The sequence below is a fragment of the Brienomyrus brachyistius genome, unplaced genomic scaffold (genome assembly GCF_023856365.1).
Source record: "Brienomyrus brachyistius isolate T26 unplaced genomic scaffold, BBRACH_0.4 scaffold58, whole genome shotgun sequence".
In the NCBI taxonomy this organism is placed as follows: domain Eukaryota; kingdom Metazoa; phylum Chordata; class Actinopteri; order Osteoglossiformes; family Mormyridae; genus Brienomyrus; species Brienomyrus brachyistius.
The window spans coordinates 1,466,463-1,490,030 of NW_026042333.1; the positions used below are offsets into that span (position 1 = coordinate 1,466,463).

Sequence of the window (23,568 nt, forward strand, 5' to 3'; positions counted from 1 at the left end):
ATCATGTCTGTGTCCCGTAAAGGGAGGGGACACAGACGCAGGGCTGGGGTCCCGCCCCCCCTGCCCCCTGGCTCGCCCTGCCTCGCCTGCGCTGGGGCTCGGTTGGCGCCTGCGGGTCCCCCTCCGGTGCCTCGTCGCCCTGCCTCGCTCCCCCCTCCGGTGCCGGGTCGGTTGCCGGCGGGCTCCCCGACGGCGGCTCCTCGGTCGCCTGCGGGGCCCCCACCTTCGGCCCGTCGGAGGACGTCGCCGCCTACTGCGGCTCCCCCCCTCGCCTTGCCTTCGCCCTGGCCCCTTCCAGCTCCCTCGTCCCCTTCCCCGGTGCTCCCTCCTGCTCCCTCCCTGGCCCCTCCGCGGGTCCCTCGCCCTGTCTCCTCAGCCCCTTCACGGTCCCCTCCGGTTCCGGCCTCCCGGCCGCCTGCGGCCCCTCCGGTCGCCCCCCGTCGCCCGCTGGGGCTCCCACGGGTTCCCCTTTGTTCCCCCGCCTTCTCTCCTGCCCTGGTCACTCCTTCGTTTGCTTCCCCTTTCTTGGTCCCGCCTGTCTCTGCTCCCCCTCGCTTTGTTCCTCCCGTCTCTGCTCCTCGTCCTCCTCTGTTCCCTTCGTTCACTCCTGGTCCTTTTGTTCCTCCTGTTCCCGCTGTGTCCCCTTTCCTGATCTGTCTCTCTGCCTTCCCTGTCCTGTGTCAGCTCCTGTCTCACGTCCAGTCGCTTGCCCTGTTTTGTGCCTCGGTCCTGTTTCCCGTCTCTCGTTGATGGTTCTGTTTTTTTTGCTCCAGGTCCCGGTTCCCGTGTCCCGTCTGTCGCCTCCTCCCTGGCGTGCCCGGTGAAGCGCGCCTTTGGGGGGGGGGTTCTGTCATGCCCTGCTCGTCGGCTCCTCCTGTGTGCCACGCCCCCTGCTTACCCATGTGTGTTTCCCGGATTGTACCCAGCTGTGTCTGCTTATTTTCAATCAGTCCTGTGTATTTCAGTCCGTGTCTTACCCGAGTCCTTTTTCCGTCATTGATGTTACCTGATGTCAGTCAGCGTCTGGTGTTCCCTGCACCTCGTTTTCCTCCATTAAACCCCGTTTTCCCCGTATTCCGCTTGCCTGCCTGCTTCTTACCTGCCTACCCACACGATCGCCGCTCTGCCCGCTTCGCCCGACCGCGTCCCGTGACAAATCGTCATCATATTTGGCAATTTTCACATTTAGGGTCCAATAAATATGCCTCTACACAAATAATCAATGCCCCATGATTCTTTCGATTTTTATTTAGTGCGTGAAAGTTTGTTTTCTTGTTTTAAAATTGTTGTTGCTCCGCGAAAACTGAACCGATTTTGATCTGGTAAAAAATAAGAAAATCAAGGATAAATTAATTATTCAAAACGGCGGATATCTCATAAGTTGAATGCAGAGCTAGCCGCGAAAACCGCATTTTCGCACCCAACCCGTAGCCGCCGCTGAAAAAATTATGACGTCATCACACAGAATAGTACAGCGAGCGACCAATGCAGGATTTCGAAGTACCTATTACAAGGGCTGCCAATAATTGTGGAGGGACTGTATATTGTTTATATACGACGCTGTATTTGTACTAAATGGTGGTAAGTTAATCATGTCCTCTAATGTGAACACCCGTGTAAAATAATCATTAGACTCGTTTACTATATCAATCTTCATTTTCAATTACAAGGCCCTTACTATCCTGCAGATGAGTGATTTCAGCTATTAGAGCTCTTTTGGAGTTAAAATATTGGAAGAAACTTTTAATGTCGTCCTTAGCCTCCAGTGCAATCTTCCTTTCAACATTCCACTTAGCGAGTCTAATGTTATTTTTTGAGTCAACCTGTAGACTTAGATACTCCTGCATTATTTTGAAATCATTAGTTATTTTCTACCTTAGTATCTCCAGCGTATAGTGTGAAATACTCAGTAATACTCACCTCACTACCCACAGTTTACAGTGTGGAATACCCAGTAAGACTGACCTCAGTATCTTCAGCGTACAGTGTGAAATACCCAGTAATACTCACCTCAGTACCCACAGTTTACAGTGTGGAATACCCAGTAAGACTGACCTCAGTATCTCCAGTTTGCAGTGTAAATCCCCCAGTCCAGCAGAGAGCAGCTTCACTCCTGAGTCCTGCAGGTCATTGTCACTCAAGTCCAGCTCTCTCAGGGGTGAGGAGTTTGATCTGAGAGCTGAAGCCAGTGCCTCACAGCATTTCTCTGTGAGTTCACACAGGTTCACCCTTAAAAAAATTTAACACTTTTAAATCCACTTGTTACACTGCAGCCCTGTATTCAAATAAGGACAATAGGAGCCATGACATAATGGATTTTCAGAAAACAATTAAATTACTAAAAATCATTCTAACAATCATCTTGATTCTGTTTGGTGTCCTTTATTTTTTGTCCATAACACGTTTAAGTCAGCATGTTTAACTGTAACAGTGCCGTTAACTTTGCTGAACAACGCAAATGTTTTACATGGATTATATGGTTGAATGGATGTTTCCTGCTTCACTGCTTAATTATTTCTAACATGGATCGAGGGCTGATAAGATTGTGGGATATAAGGACGTAGGAGAAGAAAACAGAAGCTGTTTGTGTTTGTTTATTATGTAACTGCTGAAAGGCATTGTGGGTTTTCTTGGTGTCCAGTTACTTTTGTGTAAAATGCATATTCTGAACTCACTGCAGCTTCTCCAGTTTACAGCTGGGATCCTCCAGTACAGCAGAGAGCAGCTTCACTTTTGAGTCTCCTGGGTGATTGCAGCTCAGATCCAGCTCTCTCAGGTGTGAGGGGTTTAACCTCAGAGCTGAAGCCAGGGAAGAACAGCCTTCTTCTGTGACTCTACAGCCTGACAGCCTGCAGAGAGACAGACAAAAAAATCCCCAATAAATAATATCACCTCACCATTACAATTATTAAATAAATGTGATGCTCTAATAAATATTTCAAGAATTACAGTTTAGTGTCTAAGACAAGGCAGGCCCCCTCCTCCCTTTCCCTTAGCTAATTGCTCAGTATCTCCAGTTTACAGTGTGAAATACCCAGCAATACTGACCTCAGTATCCCCAGTTTACAGTGTGAAATACCCAGTAATACTGACCTCAGTATCTCCAATTTACAGGGTGGAATATCCAGTAATACTGACCTCAGTACCTCCAGTTTGCGGTGTGGAATACCCAGCAATACTGACCTCAGTACCTCCAGTTTGCGGTGTGGAATACCCAGCAATACTGGCCTCAGTATCTTCAGCTTACAGTGTGGAATACCCAGCAATACTGGCCTCTGTTTCTTCAGCTTACAGTGTGAAATACCCAGCAATATTGACCTCAGTATCCCCAGTTTACAGTGTGGAATACCCAGTAATACTGACCTCAGTATTTCCAACGTACAGTGTGGAATACCCAGTAATACTGACCTCAGTATCTCCAGTTTACAGTGTGGAATACCCAGTAATACTGACCTCAGTATTTCCAACGTACAGTGTGGAATACCCAGTAATACTGACCTCAGTATCTCCAGTTTACAGTGTGGAATACCCAGTAATACTGACCTCAGTATTTCCAACGTACAGTGTGGAATACCCAGTAATACTGACCTCAGTATCTCCAGCGTACAGTGTGGAATACCCAGTAATACTGGCCTCAGTATCTCCAGTTTACAGTGTGGAATACCCAGTAATACTGACCTCAGTATTTCCAACGTACAGTGTGGAATACCCAGTAATACTGACCTCAGTATCTCTAGTTTACAGTGTGGAATACCCAGTAATACTGACCTCAGTATTTCCAACGTACAGTGTGGAATACCCAGTAATACTGACCTCAGTATCTCCAGCGTACAGTGTGGAATACCCAGTAATACTGACCTCAATATCTCCAGTTTACAGTGTAGAATACCCAGTAATACTGACCTCAGTATCTCCAGTTTACAGTGTAAATCCCCCAGTGCAGCAGAGAGCAGCTTCACTCCTGAATCCTTCAGGTTATTGTCACTCAGGTCCAGCTCTCTCAGGGTGGAAGAGTTTGATCTTAGAGCTGAAGACAGCACTTCACACTGTTTATCTATTAGATCACAGTTGTTCAGCCTGAAATAGAAAACACTTTAAGACACAGACACATACACATCCTACACATTAGTAAAATACAAAGCATTACTATAAGTATTTGTTTTCAGTATAATTAGTAGCAGAGTTTACACTTCAAAATGAATTATAGTCTGCAGAGTGTTCTGTGTGTCCTGACAATCTGCTGCAGTCATGTGACCACTAATTGTGAGTCAGTGCATCTTTGCTCAAAACTAGAGGTAAAACATTTAGTAGAAGCTACAGCCAAAAATCACAGAATATACAGGAATATATAGGAACACATCAACAGTAAGATGGACGTGAACCCTCCCATTAACAGTCAGACCAGTGCTTCCAGTGCAGTCCTTAGCCATCTTTCTGCCAGGTGTCCCTACACTCGACACGTATCACTGAAAGGAGGAGATGTGAACATTCCCAGCAGCTAATGCAGCAGCAACTGGCACTTGGATTCCTGATCCCATGAGTAAAATCCTTTTTCTCCCTGTATTGTTATACCTGGGAACATGTCAAATCACCAATTACGTCTGGGTGATATGATGATATTATCGGTAATGAGCGTAATCAGACAAGTATCCCGGTGGCGAGATCTGACCGTGACTAACCGGCGATTATCGTCTTTGCTGGGGAAACGCGCTTAGGCTACATACAAAGCAAGATAACAGAAGGATTCATGATTTGCTTTCAGTTCAGCCTTCTAGCCTAAGATTCTGAAGCAGTTAAAAAGAAACATTGTGGAGAATTTCACAAGCATTGTCCCTTGCAGTAACCATGCGTTCGCCATTCTTGTAAGTTCAGTATTGTCACATCACCAACTTCTATCTTTAGCCATTCAAGTGCAGCTTTCTGGTGGGAATTTTGAGCTTCCAAACTCTCTCTCTCTCTCTCTCTCTCTCTCTCTCTCTCATCTATCATTTCTGGTGCAAAGGTGCTGGTGCTGCTGCCATATTTCAGTCTGAACTAGGAGTGTCTGAGCAAAGTTTGCAAAATTGCAAAAATTTGAAATTCTTCTTCTTAGTCTTGCGGGATTATCTCTTTGTAGTTCTTCACCTCCAATCACCATTGTTATTGTGTATAGACCACCTGGTCCCTAACCTCCAATCACCATTGTTATTGTGTATAGACCATCTGGTCCCTAACCTCCAATCACCATTGTTATTGTGTATAGACCGCCTGGTCCCTAACCTCCAATCACCATTGTTAATGTGTATAGACCGCCTGGTCCCTAACCTCCAATCACCATTGTTATTGTGTATAGACCGTCTGGTCCCTAACCTCCAATCACCATTGTTATTGTGTATAGACCGTCTGGTCCCTAACCTCCAATCACCATTGTTATTGTGTATAGACCGTCTGGTCCCTAACCTCCAATCACCATTGTTAATGTGTATAGACCGCCTGGTCCCTAACCTCCAATCACCATTGTTATTGTGTATAGACCGTCTGGTCCCTAACCTCCAATCACCATTGTTATTGTGTATAGACCGTCTGGTCCCTAACCTCCAATCACCATTGTTATTGTGTATAGACCGTCTGGTCCCTAACCTCCAATCACCATTGTTATTGTGTATAGACCGTCTGGTCCCTAACCTCCAATCATCATTGTTATTGTGTATAGACCGTCTGGTCCCTAACCTCCAATCATCATTGTTATTGTGTATAGACCGTCTGGTCCCTTACCTCAAAATTGTCTGCTTTCAAATCATTACTTGTTAACGTTTGATATACAGTATAGCCTCCCTTCGGCTCCAGGTCCAAAGTACAGTATCAGACGTTCCATTGCCTCATCCACTACAACAGTGTTTCTCAACCAACTTCCACAGTCCTTCAGCCTTACATCTGAAGCCCCGTGTGAAAATGAACTTGAACGGGTAACTGTGCACATGGAGAAATCGCTTCGCAGCACCTAGATCTTGTAGCTCCACTTAAGAAGATGAAGCATAGAGATAAGAAACCTGCCCCCTGGTGCTCTGATTATACGCGTAACTTAAACAGGCTTCACGCAAGCTAGAGCGCAAATGGGGCTCAACTAAACTAGAAGTTTTCAGATCTACCTGGAAGGAGCCTCTCTAAGTACAGACTGTGAGGTCTGTGTACCTCTCCAGACTCATGGAAGAGAAGAAAATTAATCCTAAATTCCTATTTGAATCTCTGTCTAGTCTAACACCGAATTCTTCAACATTAAACTCACAAGTCTCACAAGTTGTTCCCAGATGTGCAATTTAAATTGTTATTGCCTCAAACTAACAGCCATGCCTGTCTAAGGGTAAGATATGCTATTTAAATGTGAATATGTAATGTAATGTCCATACAAGTGATCCAAAGTAGCAACCTCTGTTGATGTGCAACGTCAAACAGCAATAATGTATATGGATGGGATTTATTAACATACATAATATCAGAAATTGTTAATTAATTAATACAGATGGTATGAGGTGTGACCAGACAGGCTGGTATGGCATGTTTGGTGTCAAACTGATGGAAAATCACTCCTGATTCCAAATCTGGTCAGTGGTTACCATGAAACTGTATGTAGTTACACCAGTTTAACGAAAGTTGCAAGATTAAAGTTACACCAGTTTAATGAAAATCATCGGTAAAGTGGTACCGGTCTAGTCATGAATACCAAAAGGACTGTCACAGACACCCCTCCGAAAGCCCACCAACTAGATGATCAGCCATTGGTTCAGATGTCGAATTCCAGGTCATCCCTATTCATGAACTTTAGACCATAAAACATGGCACCTCAGAAGAGTGCAGGGGGAAGAAGAGAGAGGAGCAGAGGAGAACATCAGCCCCGCAGAGGGAGGAGAAGAGAAGCCCTCCTGAAGCCTGCCGGTGAAGGCCTGCTACCCAACAGAGAACTGCAACCAAGACAGAGCCTTTCACCTTAAAGCTTCACAAGGAGAGAGAATTCAAGGGGCTCCACTCCAACAACCGCTCCAAACGCCGCACATTCTTGGGTGCTACCATTCCCTCAGCTCATCACCTCTGCAACCTACTGCCAAGACCCCCTCCACTCTGCAAACAAGTAAACCAGCTTCCTTTCATTCTAACAACCTAAGCAGTTCTGTTAACCTGCTTTATGACTTTAGGGTCGTGTTTCCACAAACTGTGCTTGCTTTGCAGAACAGTATTTCCCTTTTAAGGTTACCCATTTTAAATCTGGTCACTGCATTTTCATGTTACATTCTGTTTGGTTCTATTCTGTTATTTTATGTTTGTTGTTTATGTGAAGTGTAATGTCTGTCTTATGTTAGCTGTAGTGTTAGTTAGGAATAAATGCATGTCTTTTACACCACTTCAGCCTCCGTTCATTGAGTGCTCACAATAGTCCCTGCCTCTGTGCGATCTGGCTACTAAGCTCTGAAACCTCAAACTCGCCTGAAATATCGCAAGACTCTCTCTTATCGGCCGTGAGGAGAGCTACGCTACCGATCATTTACATTACCTGGTGACGCAGCTAGCTGGACGAGCCTTCTAACCCAGGTTACTAAGCGATACTGGTAACTCGTGAATCACATCCAAGTCTCACATTGACCGAATGACGGGGATTCGCAATTGAGTTTGGAGGAACCAACCATTCGTCAGAAAAATTAGTTAATAAACATCATTAAATAATAATTAATTAAAATCTAATTAATTTCAAAACATATTGGTGGAGATATAAAAATGTTATATATTGGTTACATTATCAGAAATCATGGTGCTGGGTTTCATTGTTTTGCTGATGATACACAGTTATATATATCTGTTAAGCCGGATGATGCATCACAGCTCTCGGTTAGAAGACTGTCGACTAAATATCCGGTGTTGGATGGGAAATAATTTCTTTATGTTAAAGACTGAAAAACAGAAGTACTGTTTACTGGTCCGAAGGCGGCTCGAAATAAGCTTGACAACCTCAACCTTGGTGGTCTTCCTACCCAACCTGACACAGTGGTCAGAGATCTTGGTCTTCTGGTTGATTCAGATTTATGTTTCGATGCTCATATAAAAAGCATCACTAAAGCTGTGTTCTATCATGTACGGAACCTCGCCAAGCTTCGGAAGATGCTCTCCTTTCAGGAAGTGGAAACACTAACACCTTTATAACTTCCTGGCTGGATACTGTAATGCCTTCCTTTCTGGGTGCCCATCTGGATCCTCACATAAACTTCAGCTGGTACAAAAGCAGCCAGAGTTCTTACAAACACAAAAAAATTTGATTATATTAGCCCTGTTCTATGCTCCCTTCACTGGCTTGCAGTTAGTCTCTGATTAACTACAAAATACTGCTATTGATTTATAAAACACTGAATGGCCTTGCACCAGAATACCGTAGTAACCTGCTGGCCTTATACAACCCTCCTCGCTTTCTTCCATCTCAAGGAGCAGGATATCTGTTAGTACCCAGGGTAGAAAGAGCTACGGCAGGCTGCAGAGCTTTCTCTTATAGAGCTCCTCAGCTGTGGAATGGTCTTCCATTGGATGTGCGGGATTCAGGCTGACTCTCAATATTCAAGTCTAGACTAAAAACACTCCTGTTTAGTTTAGCTTGTAGGGACTCTAGTTCTAGCTCTAACTAACTGCTCACTCCCAGTCAGACCTATAGTGTGAGGTGTAGAGCTGGGTGGGGATCGGTGCCATTGGCTTTGGATAAACTGTACTGTCGGTCTGTCACTTTAGCTTCACAGCCCCTTGTGGAATTGGAGTGCTGACATTTCAGGGACTCCCCATGCCTGTGTTCCCACCTGCCTCTCCCTCCTACTTATGCTGCCATAGCCATATCTGCCGGAGCTTACATACTGCACTCACCTAACTGTTTGCACTGCCTATAGTCTCCCCCTTTGGCTAGTTGCACATTTTATTTCCCCTACTCCTCCTGGGCTGTGCTGTATGAAGATCCCAAATTTTCAAGATATCCTGCCTACCCTGCTGCCTGCGACGTCTCCACTACCTGTGAGTCCTTCCGGCCTGCTCACCCTTCTGCCTGTGACATCTTCCCTGTTTACCCTGCTGCCGTACTACTGTTCTCCCTGCCATCTGAAGCAGCTCCAGCACTTGCCTGTCATCACCTCCCTGCCCCCTGCTTTGTGACTGAAATGTTGGGATAATGTGAATTAGGACTTTGCCATCTTGATCATTTGACTTCCTCTGCTGCCCCCTGAAGGATGGGCTCCCCCTTTGAATCTGGTTAGGGTTAGGGCTTCCTCTGCTGCCCCCTGGAGGATGGGCTCCCCCTTTGAGTCTGGTTAGGGTTAGGGCTTCCTCTGCTCACATACCACTTATACACCCTGTGGATAAAGAGCCCTCACTGTTTCTATAGCAGGTTAGGATGCTGTGCCTGTGATCAGAAGGCAGACTGGATGGGAATGAAAACGCAGTAACAAACAAAAAGTGACATCACTACCTTCAGTCATTACAAAGTCTGTGGTCAAGATTAGCTGCTGCTATGCAAACAGCTATAGCTGTGATTATCAAAATAAAACCCACTTATTAATCCATGAGGAGAAATATATAATATATATTACACATTTCAAACAATATTCACGTACTACTGCCAGCCCAGACATGGTTTCCCATCCCCACGTCACTTACAGTGCCGTCCTGGAGTTCTTGACCACAGGCAGCAGCCTGCAGTGCTCTTTATCTCGTCTGATGAATTTCTTCAGGTCAAACACATCCAGCTCCTCATCTGACATCAGCATCACAAAGGCCAGAGCTGAGTACTGTGCAGGTGAGAGGTCATCTGCTGAAATGTTTCCTGAATTCATGTATCTTTGTACTTCCTCTACTAGAGAATTGTCACCCAGTTCAGTCAGACAGTGGAACAGGTTGATGGTCCTTTCTGGAGATAAATTCTCCTGTATTTTCTCCCTGATGTATTTCACTGTAATCCTAATGTTATGTGAGCTGGTTCTTGTCTGTCCCAGTAGCCTTTGTAACAGAGTCATACTGGAGTCTGTTGAGAGGCCCAGGAGGAAGCGGAGGTAGAGGTCCAAGTGTCCATTCTTGCTCTTTAATGCCTGATCCACTGCAGTTTTCAGCAGATCAGCTGATGAGTTTGACAGAAACATGTATAAAGCAGCGAGATACTCCTGGATGCTCAGATGCACAAAGCAGTACACCTTCTCCTGGTACAACCCATACTCCTCTTTAAAGACTTCTGTGCACACTCCAGAGTAAACTGAAGTTTCAGTGACATCGATGCCATTCTCTCTCAGATCTTGCTCATAAAATAGGAGATTGCCTTTCTTAAGGTTGTCAAAAGCCAGTTTGCCAAGTTTTAAAAGGAATTCCTTGCTGTATTCCTTAAGCTTAGTTTCATGGTTTTTCATATACTTCTCATTTTTTAAACTTGTCTGAAAGATCAGGAAGTGTGTGTACATTTCAGTCAGAGTCCTTGGAATTTCTGCCCTGTCAGTCTCACTAAAAAACCTCTCAAACACAGTGGCTGAAATCCAGCAGAACACAGGTATGTGGCACATGATGAAGAGGCTCCTTGATGATTTCACATGTGTGATAATCCTGCTGGCCAAGCTCTGATCATTAAATCTCCTCCTGAAATACTCCTCCTTCTGGGCATCACTGAACCCTCGTATCTCTGTCACCTGCTGGACACACTTAGCAGGTATCTGATTGGCTGCTGCTGGCCGGGAGGTTATCCAGAGGAGAGCGGATGGGAGCAGATTCCCCTTAATGAGGTTAGTCAACAGTCCATCCAGTGATGTTTTCTTTGTTACATCAAACCAGCTCTCATTGTTCTGAAAATCCAGAGGAAGGCGACACTCATCCAGGCCATCAAAGATGAACAAGACTTTGTAGCTAAACAGCTCCGTGGATTCAAATGATTTCAGTTCTGGGGCAAAGTGGTGAAGCAGTTCAATCAGACTGTATTCACCCTTAATCAAATTCAGGTCCCGGAAAGGAAGAGCAAATATGAAGTGAACATCCTGGTTTGCTTTTCCTATTGCCCAGTCGAGAATGAATTTCTGCACAGAGACTGTTTTCCCGATACCTGCCACCCCTTTAGTGAGTACAGTTCTGATAGGTGTCTTACACCCACATAAGGGTTTAAATATATCATTGCACTTGACTGTAGTATCTTCTGTTCGCCTTTTCTTGGATGCTGTTTCAATCTGTCTCACTTCATGTTCATTATTGACTGCTCCAGTCCCACCTTCAGTTATGTAGAGTTCTGTGTAAATCTCACTGAGAAGTATTGGCTGTCCTTCCTTAGCTTTCCCTTCAAATACACACTGAAATTGCTTCTTAAGTTTACATTTCATTTCCTGCTGATTTTGCAGCATGAGCTGTCCTGAAAAGAAATGAGAGGAAAATGCACTAATTCTCATCGTGATCCTGACCACTTTTTCACACATACGTATCCAGATATTTCCCTGTGACTGTGAATGTGAATCTGAAAGTTTTATCATGCGTATTTTACTGGAACACCGCATACAGGACCATGAATAAGCCTTAGGCAGCCAAAGGAAACGTTTAAAGCCATTTATCTGGGTAGTAAGTGTATATCTGCTCAGAACCAAAAAACACACAAAACCCCTTTTCATTTCCCAAACCTCTCCTCAGGGGCAACACAGCCAGTCCATGTATTTGTTAAATTTCACCACCAGCTCACTTCATTAATTAATTAGATTAGTGTAAAAACTGAGTGAGATATTGATCAGCCACATGAGGTGTGTTAGTCGTCCAGTAAAAAAATATGTGGATATTCTGCACGATTTCTGCAAATATTAGGGTGATTTTGGGAGAGGTTCTGAAATGGCAAACACACTTTGACATACATATTATAGTAGTTCTACACCAACATGAAGACCTTTTAAACATCCTTTTCTCTGGCTGCCTAAGACTTTTGCACAATATTGTACATGTACATAATGTTATAAAGCTCTTACTCTTCTCCAGCATGTCAGCAAGATCATTCTGCTTCATGGTCCTCAGGATGTACAGTGTGATCTTCAGAGCTACCTCTCTAACACTGGTCTTCTGCATCTGACCATCACAGTCCAGGTCATTGTCCTCCTCCAGCTGAGGCTCAGAGCATTCTGGGTAATTCTGATCTAGGTGCCTCACAAACGTCTTCAGCTCATCCTTTAGACACTTCATGACTTTTTCCTCTAGTGACTAAAATAAACAGTCACAGTTAATTAATGCTACTTACACCAAACCTTTTCAGAGTTTCACTTGTGAATCATAGTTTAGTACATATTTCCTTTAACATGATGAATTTCTTATTACACAGCTGTATAAAATATAAGGTAATTCACATAACAGCCAGGAAAATATATATCAGCAATAAATACAAACCTTCAATATGGATGATAAACCAGATTTATCATGTAGATCTGAACTGCATTCTTCCATTTGGTCTCTGTGAATTAGAAACATAAACATAAAGACCTCAATTCATCTACACAAATGTAACAGAAAGGCTGAAAAGTTCCCCATTAAAACTGCTGTAACTGCAGATAAAGAATAACATTGTGTTATATTACAACACCAATTCTAAAAAGTTGGGACATTGTGCAAATTGTAAATAAAAAGCAGAATGAAATGATATGGAAATCTCATAAACCCGTATTTTATTCATAACAAAGCATAGAAAACATATCAGATGTTTAAACTGAGACATTTTGCTATTTCATGAAAAAATATTGGCTGATTTTGAATTTCATGACAGCAACACATCTCAAAAAAGTTGGAATCAGGGCAATAGGAGGCTGGAAAAGTTAATGGTACAAAACTCCAACAGCTGGAGGAACAATTTGCAAATAATTAGGTCAATTGGCAACAGGTGAGTAACATGACTGGGTATAAAAAGAGCATCTTAGAGCTGCAGTGTCTCTCTGAAGTAAAGATGGGCAGAGGGTCACAATCCCCCTAATACTGCACTGACAAATAGTGGAGCAATTTCAGAAATAAGTTCCTCAGTATAAAACTGCAAAGAGGTTGAATATTTCATCATGTACAGCACATAATGTAATCTAATGATTCTGAGAATCTGGAGAAATCTCTGTGAAAAACCAGACTAGATGCCTGTGATATTTTGGCCCTTAGGCAGCACTGCATCACAAACAGGCATGATTCTGTAATGGAATCACTAAATAGGCTCAGGAATATTTCCCACAAACATTGTCAGTGAACACAATTCACGCTGCCATGCACAGATGCCAGTTAAAACTCTATCATTCAAAGAAGAAGCCGAATATAAAGATGATCCAGAATCACCGACGTCGTCTCTGGGCCAAAGCTCATTTAAAATGGACTGCGGCTGAGTGGAAAACTGTTCTGTGGTCAGTCGAATCTAAATTTGAAATTCTTTTTGGAAACCAGGGACACCATGTCATCCGGACTAAAGAGGAGAAGGACCACCCAGCGTGTTATCAGCACTCAGTTCAGAAGCCAGCATCTCTGATGGTGTGGGGGTGCATTAGTACATATGGCAGGGGCAGCCTGCATATCTGGAAAGGCACCATCAGTGCTGAAAGGTATATCCAGGTTCTAGAGCAACAGATGCTCCCATCCAGACGACGTCTCTTTCAGTGAAGACCTTGCATTTTCCAAAATGACAATGGAAAACAACACACTGCATCAATTACAACATGATGGATTCGTAGAAGAAGGGTCCGGGTACTGAACTGGCCTGCCAGCGGTCCAGATCTTTCAACCTTTGAGAACATTTGCTGCATCATAAAATGAAAAATATAACTCAGAACATCTAGGACGGTTGAGCAACTAGAATCCTGTATCAGAAAAGAATGGGACAACATTCCTCTCCCAAAACTCAAACAACTGATCTCCTCAGTCCCCAGACATTTACAGACTGTTGTTAAAAGAAGACGAGATGCCACACAGTGGTAAACATGGCCTTGTCCCAACTTTTTAGAGATGTGTTGGTGCTGCAACATTCAAAATTACCTTATTATTTCCTTTAAATGATGCATTTTCTCAGTTTAAACATTTGATATGTTTTCTGTGTTCTGTTATTAATAAAATATAGGTTTATGAGATTTCAATATTATTGCATTATGTTTTTATTTACAATTTGCAGAACTTCCCAAAATTTTTGGAATCGGGGTTGTAGTTTGGAAAGATGTATCTGCCATGTTAAGCTTTATTCACTGGGGCGGCTTCCTAATTCTCTCATGACAGCAGAAGAGAACCAGTGACATCAGGCTCCAGCACACAGACACACAGCAGGCAGGAAGGACAGTTTTCTATGCAGCCCTTTGTACCCAGTGACTTTTAGAGTCATTCACTTGATTAGCAGAGTAAATTTCAGCCTATCAGCTTGTTGCCCGCATCCCTGCCCCCCCGCTTCTGTACCAGCTGGTCCCCGGGCCCCAACGAGCCAGGGCGATACTGCTGCCTAAATATAACTAAACATTAAACATGTCATCACCGTGCACCTATTCTCCATCCCAGTGGACATAATGTGTGTGATGTCATCAGCATGTGCCACTCTCTCTAGAATGTCCTACTGCAGGGAGCCCAACCCTTTTTTTTTTTACTCAAGATCTACTTTACAAGCAGCCAGTGTGCTGAGATCTACCAGTTCAAACAGGAAGCCACAGCTATTACTCTTTTACTCTATTATTACTCTAGCTATTGCCTTTCGACATAGTTAACATGCACATAGCAAATCCAGACAAATCCAGGTGATTCTCCAAACTGAAAAAGTGTAAATAAATGTACTTCTCTACCTTAGTGGGACCGTTGGCACTGGGAAGATGCAGCTGGATAAAAACTGACTGCTGTGCCGCTGACTGACTTTTCAGTTCTCGCACTTTTCGGCTGCGTGTGGCTGTTTTAGCAGGGAACTCGGTCTCCTAGCTTTTGTGCATCGACTGAGCCAGACCCAGCTAGGAGCCCAGTTTACTTTTATGTTATGGCCTGACTATAGACCCAGAGAGACATGCATGCTAGTGGGCTGTATCACTGTTACCTCTCAGGGCTCTTTCTGTTACACCCCAGAGGGGGGCGCATTTCATGACTTGCAATATAAATGTTGGGACTCGGGCCATTAGTGCTCTGAGGCCCCCTGCAGCCCAGCTTGAGGCCCCCAGGCACTAACCCTTCTGTCCCAGTTCATAACCCAGCCGAGGCTCCAGGGGGCGCTATCTTGGGGCACTTTCAGCCATCAGCTCATTCCTCCACCGTGAGCTAAGAAGCACTACTGGGGATCTTTCCTGCCTGCTGCCGTTAGACACCACAATGCCTGCTGTCGATGTGCAGCCCCCACAGCCAGCCTTAACGTCCCATTTTTAATGTGGTAAAAGCTGCTCTCTGTTTTTAATCATATAAATAACATACATTTATATTTATATTTATTTCTTGAACAAAATTGTATTTCCTGGATTTTTTTCATTATGTACTGTGTACTTCTTAAACTTGTTATCCTACAGAAATTTTGTTTACTTCTATAAATGTTTACTGACTTGCACTATATCTGCTGTCTTTGCACGTTGTCTTTGTTTTACATTGTATGTTTGTATCTGTGCACTTTGCTGCTGAACGCAAGAGAATTTAACCCTGGGATCAACAAATCATCTTATTTTATACTCAGGGGATGAGAACCACTGCAGTGTCACATTAATTATGATCTGAATCAGCAAGTATTAAAACGTCACCTTTGGCAAAGAAGCCAATAGTCTTTCTCTTTTTTGTCTGATGATAGTAGTTTATTGTTTAAGCCACACAGTTCGATTAAACATGTTAAACTGAAGCCTTCGTCTGAGTCTGATCTAATGAATTCATGAGAGTGAAATTATTTGTTATCAAAACAGAAACATCCGTCTCACGAGACGACAATCTATTGACGAGTCATTCTTTAATGGACATGCAGGGGGGGAAACAGGCAAACCAGTTTTTTCCAGCTCTGTGCTGAGGACTGAAATTTAAAATCCACTTTGCGATTAAATAACTTCCAGTTCCAGCTCACAGAAAGTCAGGTTTTACAGTAATCCTCATCCATTTACCTCAGATGTTATTTATATAGAACACAGACAAAACTTTTGTTTAAATTCTCAAGGTGATGGAATCTGTTACAGGTAAAAATTGGTGCATTCATTATAAATATGTTTTTTCCTCATAGCTTGTATGTGTCTCTGTGCCATTTGACTGAGAGTCTGAATGTCACTAACAGTGTTTGTTTAAATGCACATTTACCTTTGATCTGTAGGACAAGGTCCCTCTCTGAATTTGATTGGTTCATCCATTGATGCGTCACTCTTCATGGAAACACAGCTGGGTACAGGGGAGTCTGCTCTCTCCATCGGGACACTGTGGGCAGCGAGAGGAAACAAACCCTCATGGTATAAATATAATTCATACAATGGGGACGACATCACACTGCTGTTTAGCCTTCTGCTCTGCCTTCATGTACTTCAATATGCTGTGAAGCTCTTGATGTAAACAGGCTAGTTTATGATTAGCTTTAACGTGAAATAAATAGTTTCACCTAAAATTTAAATTACTATATGAAAGGTTTAGTGTCATTGACTGATGTTCCTTTTTACCTGTTTATATATGTTTTTGTTTGTTTGTTTAGTTTTGTTATGTGGCCATTTTGTATAGGAGAGATGGTCTGTTACTCGCCTCTAGTATAAAAGAACTGGCTGATTGTGGAAGAAGACGGTGAAGACAGAAGATGGCGAGGTCTTTTTATTAAGCTACACATATTAAAGTGCTGCCCACTGACCAGCCCTAGCTAGGAGCCCAGTTTACTTTCATGTTCTGGCCTGACTATAGACCCAGAGAGACATGCATGCTAGTGGGCTGTAACACTGTTACCTCTCAGCGCTCTTTCTCTTACACCCCACAGGGGGGCGCATTTCATGGCTTGCACTATAAATGTTGCAACTCACAGCTTCTAATGTCCTGAGGTCCCAGGGCACTGGCCCCACTGGCCCGGTCCATAACTCAGCCCAGGTTCCAGGGGGCGCTATCTTGGGGCACCTAAAGTCACCGGCTCATTCCCCCACCGTGGGCTAAGAAGCGCTACTGGGGATCTTTCCTGCCTGCTGCCGTTAGACACCACAATGCCTGCTGTCGATGTGCAGCCCCCACAGCCAGCCTTGACGTCCCATTTTTAATGTGATAAAAGCTGCTCTCTGTTTTTAATCATATAAATAACATACATTTAAATTTATATTTATTTCTGGAACGAAATTGTATTTCCTGGATTTTTTTCATTATGCACTGTGTACTTCTTAAACTTGTTATCCTACAGAAATTTTGTTTACTTCTATAAATGTTTACTGACTTGCACTATATCTGCTGTCTTTGCACGTTGTCTTTGTTTTACATTGTATGTTTGTATTTGTGCACTTTGCTGCTGAACGCAAGAGAATTTAACCCTGGGATCAATAAATCATCTTATTTTATACTCGGGGGATGAGAACCACTACAGTGTCACATTAATTATGATCTGAATCAGCAAGTATTAAAACGTCACCTTTGGCAAAGAAACCAATAGTCTTTCTCTTTTTTGCCTGATGATAGCAGTTTATTGTTTAAGCCACACAGTTCGATTAAACATGTTAAACTGAAGCCTTCGTCTGAGTCTGATCTAATGAATTCATGGGAGTGAAATTATTTGTTATCAAAACAGAAACATCCGTCTCACGAGACGACAATCTATTGTCGAGTCATTCTTTAATGGACATGCGGGGGGAAACAGGCAAACCAGTTTTTTCCAGCTCTGTGCTGAGGACTGAAATTTAAAATCCACTTTGCGATTAAACAACTTCCGATTCCAGCTCGCAGAAAGTCAGGTTTTACAGTAATCCTCATCCATTTACCTCAGATGTTATTTATATAGAACACAGACAAAACTTTTGTTTAAATTCTCAAGGTGATGGAATCTGTTAAAGGTAAAAATTGGTTCATTCATTATAAATATGTTTTTTCCTCATAGCTTGCATGTGTCTCTGTGCCATTTGACTGAGAGTCTGAATGTCACTAACAGTGTTTGTTTAAATGCACATTTACCTCTGATCTGTAGGAAAAGGTCCCTCTCTGAATTTGATTGGTTCATCCATTGACGCGTCACTCTTCAGGGAAACACAGCTGGGTACAGGGGAGTCTGCTCTCTTCATCAGGACACTGTGGGCAGCGAGAGGAAACAAACCCTCATGGTATAAATATAATTCATACAATGGGGACGACATCACACTGCTGTTTAGCCTTCTGCTCTGCCTTCATGTACTTTGATATGCTGTGAAGCTCTTGATGTAAATAGACTTATTTACAGTCAGTTTTTAAGGAAATTGTCTCATCTAAAATTTAGATATTATATGAAACTTTTAGTATGAACGTTAAAAACCGCCACAACTACTGTAGACTTGACTGATGTTCCTTTTTACCTGTTTATATATGTCTTTGTTTGTTTGTTTAGTTTTGTTATGTGGCCATTTTGTATAGGAGGGATGGTCTGTTACTCGCCTCTAGTATAAAAGAACTGGCTGATTGTGGAAGAAGACGGCGAAGACAGAAGATGGCGAGGTCTTTTTATGAAGCTACACATATTAAAGTGCTGCCCACTGAGCCAGCCCTATTAGGAGCGCAGTTTACTTTTATGTTATGGCCTGACTATAGACCCAGAGAGACATGCATGCTAGTGGGCTGTAACACTGTTACCTATCAGGGCTCTTTCTCTTACATCCCACAGGGGGGCGCATTTCAGAAGCAGCTCCTCTATTTCCTCTCTCCTTGTCCATTTTTGTGCTGATCCAGACCAGTTGATTCCTGCTGGGGCCTCTGTGAACATGAAGGGTTAATAGATACATCCTATAATCTTGAAATTGTATTTCATAATACCATTGTGATTCTCATTAGTCATTATTATTAAATATTTCATGTAATGCAAATGTGACTACTTCAATAACTCAAACTGTACAACAAAATAAAGAAAAACTTTCCACACTGATATTGTATTACCAAATTAAATTTTTACCGGTGTTACCGGTGTAGCACATATCGACAAGGGAGCAGAACCCGTCAGAACATCGGATCCTGCTCTTCCACTCCCACCTTCTCTGCACTCCATGTGCGCATCTATGTAATAATGTTCTTGCAGCGATCACGTGTAACTTATTTTGAAATTTACCCCGAAAAAACAGATGCTATTTTCTGATTAGCTGGTAGGTGGCTATTAACTTTGCATAACTCGGCACAGCTATGAACTCGGCGGAAAACTCCACTCCGATTGGCTGCGCCTCGTCCATTAATCCTATATAACGGGACACCGTGGTGGGGAGTTATTCCTTACTTCTCAGCGTGAGAACTGGTTGAAATACGTGTGTCTGACGGTCAATGCGTGGGACCTGATAGCCCTGTTTTAGGAAGGGGCACCAAATATCCTGCATTTCAGGAAATATTTCCCCCTCATATTTGGTCAGAGAAGTATGTGAGATGGCAGAAAGCCATTCAGATAAATAAATGACATGTGAATAAACTACGTTTTTTTGTACTGAGGTCCAGAGTCACTGTCTGTCTGTTTTAGCAGGGGGAACCTATATTTTAGAGCTAGGGTAACAATGTTCCCTCTTCAAATACATGCACAAATGTATTTTTGATGGCTGAAATTTTGATTTCTGTACCTGTGTGTTAACATAGAAAACCATGCATCACAATGTTTTAATAGAACTGGATTATGTCTGAATGCTCACAAAGACTTTGTTGTCAGCAGTAGTTGATAAATGTAAGAAGTAAATTGCTACAATGAAGTTATAATTAGATTAAAGAATAACAGAATTATTGCCACACATGGCATATACTTTAGTGAGATCTGAAAATCCCGGCATGTCTCGCAAGCACTCGTGTATATAACCTCGTGTCTGTGTAATTGTAAATAGCCCTTGTATTGTTGTTGTTCTTAAGGCTATAGTTGCCTTCTCGATCGTGGTGTGTATGTTTGCCCGTATCTTGTGTGTACCCTGTCCGATCCTCACATGTTCTTAGTTTGTATAACTCCCCCGCCGTAAGTCACCTTTCAGTTTGGCGTCTGACCACCTTGTATTTCCGTTTTGTATATTTAGTGGTGTTGCTCATATGGTGCCTGTTACAATCTTTTTCAGGACTAAAATAAAAAGTGTGATTCTGTCCTAGCAAGCAAGTGCCCTCATCCTTCGCCGTACTCACGATAACTGGGTCTAGTTAATAACCGTCTAAATATATATATAATAATATAATATAAAGTAGCGGATGACGTCATGATATCTAATCAGCACTCGACAAGAGAACATGGGAGAACTGAATATCCTGTAACACCTGTCAGAAACAAAATAAGTATGACGGTGCGAAGTTGAAACAGATTGTCAAAAATTTTTTTTTACAATCTCACAATGTTATCCAGCAAGTTCTCTCCTGGACACACACACACTCAATAAACCACAACTGCTCTGCTTAGTGAAGCACAAATACGTGGCACCCGTGTCAGTGTGATTGCTTATCATTTAGCACTGAATGAGTGCAGTGTGGAGGTGCCGTGAGTGATTGCTTACTATTACTAACCTCTGTGTTATGACCTGATCGTACGATCCTCTTGTGTGCCACTCCCTCTCATGTGATCGTCCAAAGCCACCTCTGAGTATCCCCGGAGTTCGCTTTGCTGCCGCTGCCCCCTAGAGGAAGCTGGAGGCTCGGCTGCCTGCCGCTAAGTCTCTGGCTGGGACGTTCTTCACCCTCCAAGGCCTTTTCTGGAAGGTGATGGAGGTTTTAACAGTGAATGACTCCCCAGAGGCTGCCCAGTTGTGCTCACAGCTTCAAGGGGGGTATGCAGCATTCGCCCCAACTTCACCACCACGTGAGCTAGACAAAATAGCACCTGCGTTTCAGGGACTTTGTGGGGGTTCTGGGACAGTTAACCCCATAGATGGAGTGCAGTGTAGCGTTGAGGTACCGGCAGGCAGCGCAGCAGGTTGGACTGATGCTAGCCTTGTGAATAGTTCTCCATAGTCACATGCATTGTAATGTCAAGTATAGTGTTAAATATTAATGTGTGTGTGTTTGTGTGTGTGCGCCCACCGTACGTGTTAGGAGTGTGCGCATGAACGGGCACGGTGGGCAGTATGAATGCGTTGTGAGTACAACTGACCCGGGTGCAATAAAGGCCACCTTGTGGTTGAGACCAGAATTATCTCAGTATCATTAATAAGCAGCATGGCTCCGTGACCCACACTGTTCAAGAAATATGTCGTTAAACTCGTTTTTCCCAACCGACCGGGAAAGCTGCAGTTTTACAGGCTATTATTAAAGTGACTGTAGGAATGAAGACGTCTTTCTGATAGTCACGCAGATTACTGTGGTTACAACACGCAGTATCTTTTACAGTGTCTTTGGAGTTGGCTTAAAGTAAAAGGCAGGTCAAATGGACTATTCTGTTTTTATATATTGTATATTAAAATAAACTGATTTGTGTTCATTATAATTGCGCTCTGGGGTAATGAAGTTCCACGACGTCAGTTTTGCTTATTTACAAAGAAAATATAAATATGGTTGATATTTAATAGTTAGCAAATTTCTAGAATAGGGCCTATAAGTTATTATATGAATACGGATGCTGAAATCCGTCTGCACATTTACTGTACATGAGTTCCCCATGAACCCAAGCCGAATATTTCCGCCCCGATGCCAATGTTCCTTGAAAAAAATCATCCCCAGGTAAACTTCACCTATAGCCCTGGATCTTTAAATTGCTGGAAACTGTTCCAGCCAAATGTGTGTCAAAAAACTTTGTTTAGTAGGACTTCTCACAAAACCAATAAATTAATCAGTTATTGGGGTGTATTACATTTTGCACGCTATTGAGATGTAGCTTACATATATTTGTTGGACAAACTCACTTTGTCCAAACTACATTCGACTGCCTCCATATTTATAGACGATTATGAAAGTGAAAGAATTTAAAAAGCATTTTATATAACCACACAGATCACGGAAGTAAAACGTAAAATTTAAGTACGTTTGGAATTTACTAGTTGTATAATTACTGTAATACGCTCTTGTGTTGAAGCTTTCGAAATCCTTCTAAATGAGTTCCGTGGGTATGACGTGATTCAACAACAGAAACAAACAGTTCCGCCAAAAAAACGCTTCAAAAATTAAAAAAATACGAAATATGGGGTTTACTAGCTACAGTTTGCACGGTATATAGGTCTATTTGTTTAAGAAATTCACCTTTTCCAAATGACCCTCGAAAGCTAGTTTTACAGACAACTGCGAAAATGAAAGGAGTTCAAAGCATTTTATATAGTCGCACAGGTAATGGTGACCACACAAGTGTTCATGAATATTTAATATTGCAGCAATTCTCATTTCAGGGTTACCGTACAGTTGTTGACTTAAAATGCTATGCTAGTCTAATTTAAAAATAAAACAATTACATCGCTTAAAAGTAAAACTACAGTCAAATAGATTCTTCTATTTCGTATCTGATCTTTTAAAATAAACTGATTTGCGTGAATTATAACAGGGCTCCGGGGTAATGGATGTAATTGCAACGTCTGTTTTCCTACTTTACAAAGAAAAATTGCTAGAAAGAGTTAATATATTAATACAGATGTTGAAATCTTTCTACACATCTTTATGAATTCCCCTGGAATGTCGCGGTCGGTGAACAAGCGTAAAGACCAATTTCAGCCAAAGACGTTTCAACAAAACATGGATCAGCTGGACACAAAACCACTAATATTGGATTTCTTACATTTTGCACCCCACTGAAATATACAAATATTTGTATAAAAAACTCGGCTTCTCCAAACCACATTCAACCGCTGTAGTTTTTACAGACAGTTGTGGAAGTAAAAGCATATTTTACATAGTCACACGGATAACAGAGGTTAAAGGTAAAATATAAGTACATTTGTTATTTAACAATATTCTTATACAATTGCTAGAATAAGTTCTATTATTAATACAGATATTGAAATCCTTCTACACATCTACATAAGTTCCTTAGGTATAAAATGATTAGAGAACATCACTGAGAGTTCCACAAGAGAGCTTAAAAAATGTGAAAAAAATTACAGAATGACAAAATTAACGAGTTATGGGGTTTACTAGCCTACAGTTTATACGGTATATAAGCCAATTTCTTTAACAAGCTCACCTTTTCCAAACGACCCTCGAAAGCTGCAGTTTTACTGACAAATGCGAAAATGAAAGTACGAGTTCGAAGCATTTTATTATATAGTCGCACAGGTAATGGTAGCCACACCATAGTTCATGAATATTTAATATTGCAGCAAATCTCATTTCAGGGTTACCGTACAGTTGCTGTTATATAGCCTAATTTATGCATAAAAGTATAGTTACACCTTACCGACTACGGTCAAATCACGCGCGCTTAACGTAACATAACGATATCAAATGACAAATAATACTCTAAGCGATCGTGCATAGAAAATGGCTCAAGATTTACTGTCATATCTATGAAGTGCAGGATGCACTAAAGTATAATTAATTTCTTGTTATCCCATAGTACAAAAA

The 23,568-nt window shown here is 42.4% G+C and overlaps 1 protein-coding gene across 1 annotated transcript in view; it reads right to left on the reverse strand.

The window, feature by feature from the left end:
- Window positions 1-23,236, reverse strand: part of LOC125724953 (NACHT, LRR and PYD domains-containing protein 12-like) — a 31,562-nt gene extending 8,326 nt beyond the window's left edge. Inside the window, exons 1-14 of the mRNA XM_049001444.1 lie at window positions 23,189-23,236; window positions 20,593-20,889; window positions 18,718-18,837; window positions 18,070-18,183; window positions 16,246-16,359; window positions 12,385-12,448; window positions 11,973-12,201; window positions 9,655-11,374; window positions 3,859-4,077; window positions 3,724-3,768; window positions 3,589-3,678; window positions 3,049-3,093; window positions 2,676-2,849; window positions 2,056-2,229 (exon numbers count right to left, since the gene is read on the reverse strand). Of these exons, the coding sequence (XP_048857401.1) occupies window positions 2,056-2,229; window positions 2,676-2,849; window positions 3,049-3,093; window positions 3,589-3,678; window positions 3,724-3,768; window positions 3,859-4,077; window positions 9,655-11,374; window positions 11,973-12,201; window positions 12,385-12,448; window positions 16,246-16,359; window positions 18,070-18,183; window positions 18,718-18,797 (3,068 nt within the window). The 5' untranslated portion in view covers window positions 18,798-18,837; window positions 20,593-20,889; window positions 23,189-23,236. The remainder of the gene's footprint in view (window positions 1-2,055; window positions 2,230-2,675; window positions 2,850-3,048; window positions 3,094-3,588; window positions 3,679-3,723; window positions 3,769-3,858; window positions 4,078-9,654; window positions 11,375-11,972; window positions 12,202-12,384; window positions 12,449-16,245; window positions 16,360-18,069; window positions 18,184-18,717; window positions 18,838-20,592; window positions 20,890-23,188) is intronic.
- Window positions 23,237-23,568: the final 332 nt, after the last annotated feature.